The sequence below is a fragment of the Orycteropus afer genome, unplaced genomic scaffold (genome assembly GCF_000298275.1).
Source record: "Orycteropus afer afer isolate SDZICR_OR568_19922 unplaced genomic scaffold, OryAfe1.0 scaffold00035, whole genome shotgun sequence".
NCBI lineage: Eukaryota > Metazoa > Chordata > Mammalia > Tubulidentata > Orycteropodidae > Orycteropus > Orycteropus afer.
In genome coordinates, this window is record NW_006921622.1 from 12,206,895 (window position 1) to 12,219,803 (window position 12,909).

The window sequence follows — 12,909 nt, forward strand, 5'->3', positions numbered from 1 at the left end:
TCCCTTAGTTGTTCCTAATCCCTTTGTGCCTGCCTACTTTGGGCTCTGGCCTTAAAATAGAGCTTCCCCTAAGTGAAAAGCACACTCAATAGCTACCAAAAATATAAAATAGTTAGGAATAAATCTTACCAGGGACACAGAAAAACCCATCAAAGAAAAATACAAAACACCACTACAAGAAACTACAAGAGACCTACACAAATGGAAGAACACCACATGTTCATGGATAGGAAGGCTGAATATTCTGAAAATTTCAATACTACCCAAAACAATCTATACATTCAATTCAATCCTGATCCAGATTTCATCAGCATTCTTTAAGAACACACACAAAAAAAAACCATTCACAAACTTCATATGGGAAGAAAACAGACCTTGGATAAGAAAAGCACTGCTGAAGAAGAAAAACAAAGCAGGTGGTCTTACACCACCCAATCTCAAAACCTACTATATTGCCACAGTAGTCAAAACAGCATGGTACTGGTACAATTGACAAATAGACCAATGGAACAGAATCAGGAACCCAGAAATAAAGCCATCCATGTATAGACAGCTGATCTTTGACAAAGGGCCAAAACCCATTAAATGGGGGAGAGATAGCCTCTTTAACAGATAACGTTGCCAAAACTGGATGTCCATTTGCCAAAAAATGGAATAAGATCCACACCTCACATCACACACAAAAACAAGCTCAAGATGGATCAAAGACTTAAACAAAAAACCCCAAACCAAAAAATGTATCAAAGATAAAAGAGGGGCAAACCTAGGGGTCCTATTTGGGTAAAGGGATAGGCAATATAACAAAAGTGTGTGAGCAGTACAATGACAACAGGGAACAAGAGGACACAGACACATACACAAAAGATATAGACATAGAGGCAAATATTGTTACATGCAGAATACTGCATTACTAGTGGCAGCAAACAATATGCTATGGGTAAATGCATAGATAGGGGAGAAGATCAGGTGTGGGTAGGCAAATAGGAATATATCCAAGAGTAATACACCCAAGACTGAGGATAAATTTGGCTGAATATAGTCTTACATATGTATTTGTGCTACAAAAATACCCATATACAGTACAAAAGCAATAGGGGCAAGGCTGGAGCAGCTTCTCAGAGACAACCAAACACTTTGAGGAAGAGAGTCACCAGGCTTACAGGCTCGGGACCATAGCTCAAGGAAAATCATGCTCAATTAGCACTATATAGTACTTAAAAATCTTGTTCTACATCCTACCAAGGTGAGTAGCGACTGGGGTCTTAAAAGCTATTGAGTGGCCATCTAAGATACAATTATTGGTCTTCCCTTATCTGGAGCAAAGAAGAGTGAAGAAAATAAAAGTCATTTGGAAATAATAAGTCTAAGAATATGCTAGACCAAGGGGACTCCAGTCTTCCTGACCTTTAGACCAGAAGAACAAGATGGTGCCCAGCTACCAATGCCAACCACTCAGAAAGGGATCAAAATTGGAGATCCTGGAGAGAGAGGGAGGAAAAATGTGGTACAAAATTCAAAAATAAAAAATGACCAGAATTACTAGTTGGATGGAGCCCGGTGGAACCCTTGAGAGTATGGCTCTGGGTTTATCCTTTGGGCCTGGAACTGGACTCACTTTATGGATTATCTCTCAGCCAAACAATAGAAAGACCTACAAGTGGAACCCTTACCTATCCCAGGGAGATGTACCCACCTACCCTAGGGAGATGTACCCCCTAGATCAATCAACCATGAGACATCAGAAGGGCAGAATTTGCAAAGAGGGAAAGTTGGACAGGCAGGAATGCATAGAAAATAAAGGCACAGGGAAGGAATAGTTATAGGGAGGAGATGGAAGGAGAGCTTTTTATAGCTGGGGATTGTAATCAGAGGTATGAAATGAATTATGCATGAACTGTTGTGAGTAAAACGAATTACTTTGTAAATTTGCACCCAAATCACAATAAAAGGAAAAGAAAACAAACAAACAAAAAAGAAACCCTACAGGGCAGTTTTGTCATGTGTTGTCGGGTGCTATGGATCAGAATTGACTCCATGGGAATAGGTAGTAGCAGTAGTAGTAGCAGTAGTAGTAGCAGTAGTAGTAGCAGTAGTAGTAGTAGTAGTAGTAGTAGTAGTAGTAGTAGTAGTACAATAGAAGGATTTCTAAATTTAAAAGATAGTATTCATAAATCACAATACTAATCATACCCTTTTCCAATATTTTGTTGCTACTATAAAGACAAAATCTTTGCAAATGATTTGTAATGCCTCTTAGGTGACCAAGAGTATCAGTGTTCAGCCAAGCACTTGATATTGGGGATGAAATCAGTGGTCACAGGATATAAAGGCTGCTGGAATCCAACCTGTGGTCCTTCCCTTAGCATCACAGCCCAAGAAGAGAACTAACAGTACACACCAGGAAGGTTTGGGTATAATAAAGAATGTGTATCATGGCATTTATTAAATGAAATATTGTCTAAATATACTTAAAAAGGATCACTAGACTACATACAGTAGTAAAATTAGTAAAGTACATTTTAAATATGTATTCAGCTAAACTTAATTTTTTATAATCTTGCAAATTCAAAATAATTATCTGCCATATATTTCAAAGATTAATACTGTATTTTCAAAGCATAGGTTACCCTACATTCTCTTTTTGTCACATTTTTCAATCCCCTATCTGACCTGTGGACAGGGTTTCACTTAGATAAAGAACTTTCATGATTAGTTCTTTAATCCAGTTGGTCACCCTGACAACTTTCTATGTGATTGTGAAGTCACTTTATTTGGAAGGATAAACTAAGAGGCTGTTGATCTTCCAGGCTTTAATTTATCATCTAGCTTCTTAAATCCTATGTTTTTAATAGAAACTATCTCTAGAATATATGTGAAAAGAGCAAATAAGATTCCTTAAAAAAAAAAAAAAGTTGAAAATCAGCTCAAATCTCAAAGACAAGGATGACATACACAGCTTAGAAATGTAACATTTAATAATAGGTAATTGATGACAATTAGGGAAGTATTATAAAAGTTGATGGTAAGAACATCATGAACATTTACAGACACCTTAATACATTATACTTAGTAAATTAGGTTATTCTACTTACCTCAAATTCATTGATTAATTTCTTCTCCAAACATTTTTGGTAGCCATTGATATACAACTTACAAATTTGAAAACTTAACCAATTATTTAATTATAGGTGACAGTCCAAAAACGGTATATAAATCAGTATTAACATGTGTCTAAAATTTCTTCTTAATCGTTCATGTAAGTTTAAATGTATTGTGTGGTTTTAAAAATTATTTTTGCACTAAAAAAAGAAAATGGGGGCAACTGAACACCATCTTCAACTGGTACTTATTTTTTATACATTGGTGAAAAATACACAGTAAAAGAAAATACTTTTCAGGTTCAAAGTTCCAAAGGGTGGAAAGAAAGTTTTTAAAAGTATGTCAAATACTATTATTTTACTATTCTTTAAAAGCTTTAAAAATCATCTCTTCTATGTTTTTCCCCTCAAAGTCTCAGAGAATTAAAAATACAATGTAATCTAGGTTTAAATTTGGGTTTCTTCTGTGTTTCAGATATTTATGTTTGAGCTTTCTCTGACTGGCAAACCATTTAAGGAGTCACTGTTACTTTGAGGTTTTATCTATGAGATTCATGTCTTTTGGGCTCATTAAGAACATTTCCAAAGATTACAATGTCAATAGCATCTAATTACCGGACTGTGAGAAAGGTCTTCTTAAGTACATAAAATCTGTGCCCGTGAATAGTACACAATGGACAGCTCAGATGCCAAATTTTATCACAGCTAAGTAGCAAACAAATTAATAATGTTACCTGGGCTCTCTTGGGCTAGTTACGACTATGTAAAAAACTACTTTGAAATTTTGCAGATAGTATTGTCCTCATTTTTTATTACATTGCATTCACAAGGATTTATCTGTCTCTTAACTTTCTACGTTGCATGAATAACTCTCTGTTGTCCTCTTTAGAATTTTTTGGTTTAAAACTTCCAATACAACCAAGAAATAATTTTTAAACTGCACAGGAAAGAAAGACACAGCACCCAATATAACATTGCTTAAAATTTTATATTTTGTATCTCACTGTTTAAAATATCCTTTATATATTTTGATAACAATGCTGGATTTTATTCTGACTCATACCTTATAAAACTTAATTATTAATAACTAAAAGTTACACTATTTCTTTCAAATCACTAATATACTGCTCAGGACACCATTGATCTAATGTGGTGGATTAAACTGGAGGTTTATCAGACTTAAATTTGGAGACCCAGAGTATGAGGAGAAGTAGGGAGGGGATTAGCTTGGCATTTTATATATGTCACCTCATTTAAACCTCCTAATAATATCAGTTCGGGCCACCATCTCCATTTAACATAGCAGAGGGAATTAAGAGGAATGTTGTCACCATGGATGCGTCAAAAATGGCCTCTGTGTAGCGATCCCAGTTGTTTACTTCTTTGTAGCAAGCTGAGGACTGTTAGCCCCACAAAGGCCATTGTCTTCCAATTCAAATTTGTATAAATCCAGTTTTAAGAATAGCATAAATAAGCATATCTTAACCACTTACAGCTTGCCTGCTTTCTGTATCCTGTGAAACAGCACCCAACATCTTCTAGCTTTAGACAAGATAAAATCCTGTAGTTATAAAGCACCTTAAGGTGCTGCTGTCCTTTACACAGCACAGAGTCACCACCTTGCTGTAGGAGGAGATCAGGTAAGGTGCACATAAGTGCTACCCCGTTCTCTTTTTCCCTCAGGGTTTTCATACCCTGGTGGCATAGTACCTAAGGCATTTGACTGCTAACCAGAAGGCTGATGGTTCAAATCCACCAGCCACTCCTCAGAAGGAAGACTGGGCAATCTACTTCCATAGTGACACTGCCTCGGAAACCCAAAGAGGGGTCATTGTGAGTCAGATCTGACTCAACAGCAGTGGGTTACTTCTGGGAGCCCTGATGGCACAATGGTTAAGTGCCCAGTTGGTAACTCAAAGGTCAGTAGTTCAAGCCCACCAGCTGCTCCCTGGGAGAAAGATGAGGCAGTTTTCTTCTGTAAACATCACAGTCTTGGAAACCCTATGGAGTAGTTCTATTCTCAGTCAGAGTCAACTCAAGGGCAACGGGTTTGGTTTTTGTCCTTTCTGGTGGCTCCCTGAGCCTCTTGCCTCTGGAAGACCTCCTGCTATAGAGGGCAACACCTACATGCGGCTGCCAATACTTGGTGTACAACACTTCTATCCCGTGGTCCCTTTTCTTGATTAACTCCAAATTTCCTTGAACTTACCACAAGAAGTCAGACAGGGAATAAGTAGCTGAAATTGAGATTTAAACATCAGTCTGTATGTCTCCAAAGCCCTTGCTCTGTTCTTATTACATCATGTGTTTTCCTACTGCATCTTGCTGAAAATGGGACAAAGCATTGCCATGCCCGAACGGTGGGGCAAGTCAATATAATAGCATGGACTCTGGGGCCACACAGCCTGGCCTTGACTCCAGCTGCTTCACCTATTTGTGGTATAACCATATCGGCTTACAAAATCCCTCTGATTTCAATTTCCCCATTTGTAGAAGGGGGAAAGTAAGAGCACCTACCTCTTAGGGCTTTTGGTAGAATTAAAGTTAAAACTTGAAAAGCATTTAGAATAGTACTTGCACATAGTAAGAACTAAGAACCTATCAAACTTTAGCTATACATAATTTTAAAAAGTATTATATGTGAAAATGCAACCTAAGAACGTAAATCTATGATGCAACACTCAAGATGTATATCAGGAAGGATAAATATTCAGTAGAATATTCAAATATTAATAGCCTATTTACATATTTTTAAAAATGGAACTCAATACAATAATCATTTTAAAGAGTTCAGTTTGGGGTTTGCTATCAGATAGGTTATACTAACCCCACAGCTATAAAAAGCAATAATGATTTGCCTGTAAGTCAGGTACAAAATGTGTAGCTGACACCTCTTGGTATGTATTTGTGAACTAATGCTTTAAAACACTAGTAATGTACTGAAATATTTCCTAGGAGCCTGAAGTAGGTACTCAACTTTTCAAAGTACCTTGGGAGCTAGGAGTGACTTGTTTGGTGAAGACAGTTTAGCTCTTTGAGTGTCTAGTGTGATTATAATCTTCTAGCTATTTTTTTTTTTTTTTGTTAGCTATTACCATTAAAGACCATACTTCTTAATGAAAAAATGAATTTACTTTCCAAATGAGTAAATTAGAATTCAGCATTCTTCTGGCATTTACTTTTTTAATATATTTTATTCATTAAAAATGGAAAATTTGGATTAATTGGAAACAGATTAACAAGAAACTTTTGTTAACTGGATTATTTCCCTATGCTATTCAGAGGGAAGAACATGACATGTCAAAGTTGCCATCAGAGGTTCAGTAGACAGAAACTTAAGGGTTATATCCAGAGGCATTCAGTATGAATATATTCACCTTTAAGTTCTCTACAGTGTAGATTAGTATTCATAATGGTAAGTCTTGTGGCATTCTACAAAATTATGAGTCATGAAAATTTATAGTAGATTTCATTCCAAAAACCAAGGCAAACTCACTGCTGTCGAGTCAGATCTGACTCATAACGACCCCTCCTTGGGTTTCTGAGGTGGTATCACTATAGAAGTAGATTGCCCAATCTTCCTTCCAAGGAGTGGCTGGTGGGTTTAAACCACCAGACTTCTGGTTAGTAGTCAAATGTCTTAGAGCTTCTATTAGATTTAATTAGTAAGATTAAAAAAAAAAAAAAAAAAAAAGTGGACTAATGAATTTTAGGAGAATTTTCGTAGAAAAGGTAGAAGTAACCACACTTTACAATTTCAGGGCTAAGGAAAGGGAATGGAAATGCTTTGTTTTAGCTGGGACTGCCTTACAGGCTAAGTGGCCATCAAGATGCTACTTCAAGTGAACTGTTGAAAGGGTTTGCTTGACTGGAAAAAAGTAATTTTGTAAATGCAAATACCTCAACTGAAATTTTTTGAGGAGTGGAATGCTGCAGTGAATTGAATTTTCTAATTAAAATTTCAGGCCAACCACAGACTCCATACTCATCCATCCCACATTTATTATGAGAAATCACAAGGGTCTTTCTTTTCCTAGTGCATTAAGACGTTTTAGAAATAACTTACTTGGATCAGTTGGAATTTTCAAAAACTAAACAGATCAAAATAGCTATTTAAATGCTGAAACCTTTGAAGTATTGTTGCTTTCTAAGCTAGCAGATAAGGCCCAGTTTTGGTATTACTGTCACCTAAATGACAGCCTGAGGAGGGAGCCAGCTCCATCACTGCTAGAAGATTCCTTCATACCCACAGCAGAACCTTTTGAACAGACACTACCTCTAGACAGAAGCACACCAGAAAAGCTTCTCCATTACATGGAGGCCCAAGAAAATAGAGGTTCCATCTAGCCTTTAAAAGGTAAAGAATTTTAAAATTAGGGCCCAGGCTTTGAACTTATCATAATCTCTTCCTTGCATAAATAATTATTATGAAACACTCTACTTTTAAACATTCTCAGACATGAAAAGCAGAAATTCTAAAACCTTTCGGTTCTCACAGGGAGTCCCTAGGTGGTGCAAATGGTTAAACGCTGAATCAATAACCGAAAGGATGGTGGTTCAAAACCCCCTAGAGATGTCTCTAAAGAAAGTCGGTAATCTGCTTTTTAAAGGTAACAACTTTAAAAACCCTATGCAATACAGTTCTGTTCTGCAACATATGGGGTTTTTATGAGTTGGACTTGATTCAATAGCAACTGCTTTAACTGGTTGCTTATCATAAATAATAATTCAAACAAAAAATACTATATTTTGTTCATCCAACTTTTTAATTAAACTAAAATTCAAATTTGTTGCTATCTAGTAGAGTATGACTCAGCTGTTGTTATGTGTCATGGAGTCAGACTCGACTCATAGCAACCCCTCCTTGGGTTTCCAAGGCAGTATCACTACGGAAGTAGATTGCCCAACCTTCCTTCCGAGGAGTGGCTGGTAGATTTGAAGCACCAGTCTTCTGGTTAGCAGTCAAGTGCCTAAGGCACTATGCTACCAGAGCTCCTATGACTCTGCTAACAAGCCATAAATTATTCATTTCTTTCACTTCACCTAATCACTCAGTCCTTCAACACCTTAACTTTCCCTAACTGAAAAGGGGTAATGAGTAGGCTTTCTATTTTGGTTTGTAAATTTAGAGAAATTTAGAGGAAAGTTTCCCTAAAAACTAACAAAAATATATGAACCAAAGTTACTTCCAGTTTAAGAAGAGACCAATGTGAAGCTCTTGAAAGATTAATGGGAAATACAGAATGTTAGAAATACTCGTATCTTTCTTCCAATTACTAAATTTGATGAGTAAGAATTTAACAGGAGCTCCAGGTTTGTTGGCAGTTTAACAATAAAAAAGTTTTACAACTGGGACAATGTCTAATTTTGAACTATGACTAAATTTTTAGCAGCAATTGATATTCAGAAATAGGTATAGAATTCTTTTCTTCAGTGTATCTACATATTAGTTTTACAAATTGTCTGAAAAAAAGTCATGTATTCACTCAGAATACTAAGTACATCATGATAACAAAGAAAAGCAAAGTTAATCTAGACTAAGTACCCATTCTCTGTGTAGACCTCTCTTCCCACAATAAAGATTCTTACCTTTTGATGAATTTTGAAAGGATATCTGATCATTACCCAGGTCTACCTGTATTTAAACCGAAAAGTTTCATTAGTGAGGTTGAATAATACCAAATGATTAAATGTTTAATAGGAAAAGAAAAGCTACTTACTGAAGATGAATTGGTAATACTTCTATAAGATGAAGTATCTGATATGTTCACACCAGACTGTACAAATAAGGGTTTTACTTTCTGAAATATACAAAAAGTATATACTGTGTTACCAAGGAAGAAATAATAGTCAAATCAAATTGAAGTGAAATGTTCTTCAATTGCCAGTTAACCAAATTATGAAAACTATGCTCCTAACTTATTTGCTTCAATATGGCTGTGGCAATCTTTCTCTTTAAACTGATGGAATTCAGGTTACTTTGAGAGAAAATTAAAGAAAAGTGTCCTCAGTTTCTGTGGTGGTTAAGTTTGAGTGTCAACTTGACTGGGCCTGATTGAGTGGCTGGGCAGCTGAATGTAGTTATTTGCCATGGTGAGACTGGTAATTAACTCCATGGTGGAATCTATTGGAGCAGCTGAGCAGCTGCTTTGGCTGTGTGGTCTGCTTCCCGTATATAAGAAATGGCTTTGGGAATGGTCTATAGCTTATGGCACCCTTGAACGCTTCATGTAGCTGAGTCGTTCAGCAGCCTGCCATGCTCTGCCCATCTTGGGACTTTCAATGTACTTGAATCAATGGCCTGCTGTGTTGTTTGGTAACATCGGGACTATGCCATTTTTTTGTCGACCTTGGGCTTGTTAGCCTCAGCAGCCAGTAGCTGCCTGAGTGAAGAGATGCCTCTAGCTTCAGTGGTCGAAGAGCAAGAGGCAGAGCTGAAGCTCAAGGTCAAGGGGATTTCACACAGCCCCTAGAGCCTGGCACTTGGAACTCTGACTTCTACCTTCTGAAACTGTAAGAGAATAAATTCCTGTTTGTTCAAGCCATCCCATTTGTGGTATATTCTTGTCAGAGCGGCACTAGGTAACCAGAACAGTTTTTTTTCCTGCTCCTACTTTCATTGGATTACCTCTACCTCACTTTGGAAGTACTACTTGTATTTGGTCAGGCCACCAACTGTCTGTCAGTGTGTCATACTGTGATGGCTTGTGTGTTGTATGATGCTGGAAGCTATGCCAACAGTATTTCAAACACTAGCAGGGGCCCCCATGGTTAACAGGTTTCAGTGGAGCTTTCAGACTAAGATAGCTAGGAAGAAAGGCCTGGTGATCTACTTCCAAAAAATTATCCCATGAACACTCTATGTTCCAATATTGAACAATGTCCAATACCGTGCTAGAAGACACTATAAGAATGCTGTAACAATGCACTCAAGCATGTCAGTGATCATGAAGATGGCATGGGGACAGACAATGTTACATTCTGTTATGTATGGAGTTGCCATGAGTTGGGGCTGACTCCATGGCAACTAACAACAAGAACAACTGCTCAGGTATAATAGGATCCTCCAGAATATCTCTTCGCTATTGGAAAGCACAGCCATGGTGACCCTGATTCCCAAGAACAGATCCATCTATCTTGTTATATGTAACTAAAATCTTTCGATTCTAAATAGCCCAGGAATGCATCCACCCTCAAAGTGTCTCTTCTAGGCACTCAGAAGCAGCAGCATGCAGGAAGAACTGTCACCAATATCATATTATCGTATCAGAAGTAAATCATGACATTAAAAATGAGGCAGTGAAAAGGTCTGAAGGAAGACTAAACATGTTTATCAAGCAGAGGTCTGAGGTCCATTAATGTTTTCTGAGAATTGTTCTCAATTTGAACTGTATTTAAATTGTTCTCCATTCAAGGCTTTTCTATGGTTGGTATGTATGCATGCATTTTTCTATCTCCATAGCCCCTTCTTTTCCTTCCCTTCAAAAGAAACTATTTAAACATTTTATATGTATTTTTAAATTTTCTTTTCTTGCAAAAATGTGTATTTTTGCATATATTTTAGTTTATAATAATGGTATTATGTCATATGCTATTTCATTGATTCTAAGACTTACATAATATTTTGTTATCTCTAAAATTAGAATATGTCTTACAATAGATGCAATATCACAGTTTAATGGACAGCACCTCCACCAGAGCTCCCATCTTTTCTCCTTCAATGATTCATAAGATCTTGAGCCAGTGTTGAGCACATCTTACATTCAAAGAAAAAACAGTGTTCTTGAACTTTATCAGCTAGGATCCAAGATTAGAACCTAGCCAGATACACTATCCAGATCCTTTACAATGAAGATTCGAGACACCAAGTTAAGTGGCTAAGAATGACAATCCTGGAATACAGAGCTTCAAAGGAAAGGATAAAAAAGTAGATCAAATACTGATGAGAGAAAGAGGCTGAATGAAAACAGTAAACAAGGAGCAGTAAACAGCCAACTGGCATAGTGTGGCCATTTTGAATTATTGCAAATAGTGTTCTGACTGAAGCAGGAATCAGATAGCTGGCCCCACCTGTCCAGCACCGCACCAGCACTCACATGAGTGATCAGATGATCAGACAGGTGTGACCTCCTTTACCTTGCACAACTTCCTGGTGACCAAAGGTGCAGCTTTCCCACCCCCACCCACCTGGCAGCTGGTCAAACTCCCTCCACTACCACTGCTGTGCCACTTTTTTTTTTTTTTTCCTCTTTATCTTTCTCTCCCTCCTCCCTTGCCTTTTCTTTTTTTCCTTTCCTTGTTTTTTCTTCCTCTTCCCTTGCCCTTCTTCTTTTTGCATCCTACAGAATGGGTACCCCCCTCTCCTTGCTACACATGTGGTTAACAGCACCTGCCCCTGTTCCTCCCTGGTCAGAGGTGCTCACTCCATGTGTTTCTCATGCAGCTGTTTTTGGTGCTGGCACTTTCACCAAAACAGTGCTGCTTTGTTTCTTTTTATTTTTTCCTTCTTAGTTCTTCCTTCTTCCCCTCCTGGTTTTCCTCTTCTTTCTTTTCTTTATTTCTTCCTCTTAATCTCCCTTTTCATTTGTTTGTTTGTTTGATTCCTCAGAGAGGGTGCCTGCTCCCCTCTGGAGTTAGAAGCACCTGCCACCACCCTTCATGGACAGTGCTGGTTATCCCCTTGGAGTGAGCTCTGCATTCCCAGTGCAGTTGTATTTGGTGGCTAATACTTGTACCAGATTATTTTTCTCTTTTCCTTACTCAATTCTTCCCTCTTCCTTCTTCCTTTGTTCTGCCCCCACCACTTTTTTTCTTCTCTTTTTAAATTCTCTTCCTCCTACAACCTCTGCATTTAGTAGCGCCACCCCTATTTGGTGGTGTGCATTTTCATGGAATGAGTTCTATATTTCTGCTGCAGCTATGTTTGACAGATAGCATTTGGTCCAGTACTATGCCACAATTATTTCTTGTTTGCCTGTTTTTCTTCTTTTACTTATTTTCTTTCTTCTAAAGTCTCCCTTGTTCTTCCCCTTTGTCTTTTTCTTTTCTCTCTCCCACCTTCTTTTTTTGTTTTCTTTTGCTCTTTCCCCAGCAGTTGGGAGCCACCAATTCTACACAGCCATATACACCACAACTGCCACTCCATCCACTGGGTGAGTGCCACCACCCACTCCAGTACCACTGGCTTGATGACAGACAGCAGCCAACACTGGCTGAGCCTGCATGATCTGCAGCTGCTCTGCATGATCAATGATAAGAAACTCATACAGACACTCCTACCCATTACCAAATCCACCCAGAGACAGGTGGTGAGCACCCCAGTGCTGCCAAACTCCAAACTAGTGAACAGAATAACACTACCACCCTGTTGCCCTGATATATCAAGACAAAATATAACAAAACAAAAAATCAGGGTGAATCAAACCAATATAAAATCAATAAATCAATAGAACAACACTACAACATTTCAAAGATAACTGAAAACTTCAAATCACACTAAAAAACAGGACAAGATGTCTCAACCAAGTCAGAAAATCTTCTGGAGGAAAAAATGCTGTTGGAAACGACCTGATAAGGAATTAAAGAGAGTTATATGTAGGTACCTTCAATGGATTGAAAGGAAGTTTGAGGAAACTACAGACAAAACTCTTGTTGTTAAGTGCCGTCGAGTCGTTTCCGACTCATAGCGACCCCATGCACAGCAGAACGAAACACTGCCCGATCCCGCCCCAGCCCCACAATCCCTGCTATACTTGAGCCCATCATTGCAGCCACCGTGTCAATCCATCTCGTTGAAGGCCTTCCCCTCTTT

The 12,909-nt window shown here is 38.0% G+C and overlaps 1 protein-coding gene across 1 annotated transcript in view; it reads right to left on the reverse strand.

Annotated features, from left to right (window-relative positions):
• Positions 1-2,013: 2,013 nt before the first annotated feature.
• CUNH10orf67 (chromosome unknown C10orf67 homolog) overlaps positions 2,014-12,909 on the reverse strand; it is a 232,764-nt gene continuing 221,868 nt past the window's right edge. Inside the window, exon 16 of the mRNA XM_042780342.1 lies at positions 2,014-2,145. Coding sequence (XP_042636276.1) covers positions 2,014-2,145 — 132 coding nt within the window. The remainder of the gene's footprint in view (positions 2,146-12,909) is intronic.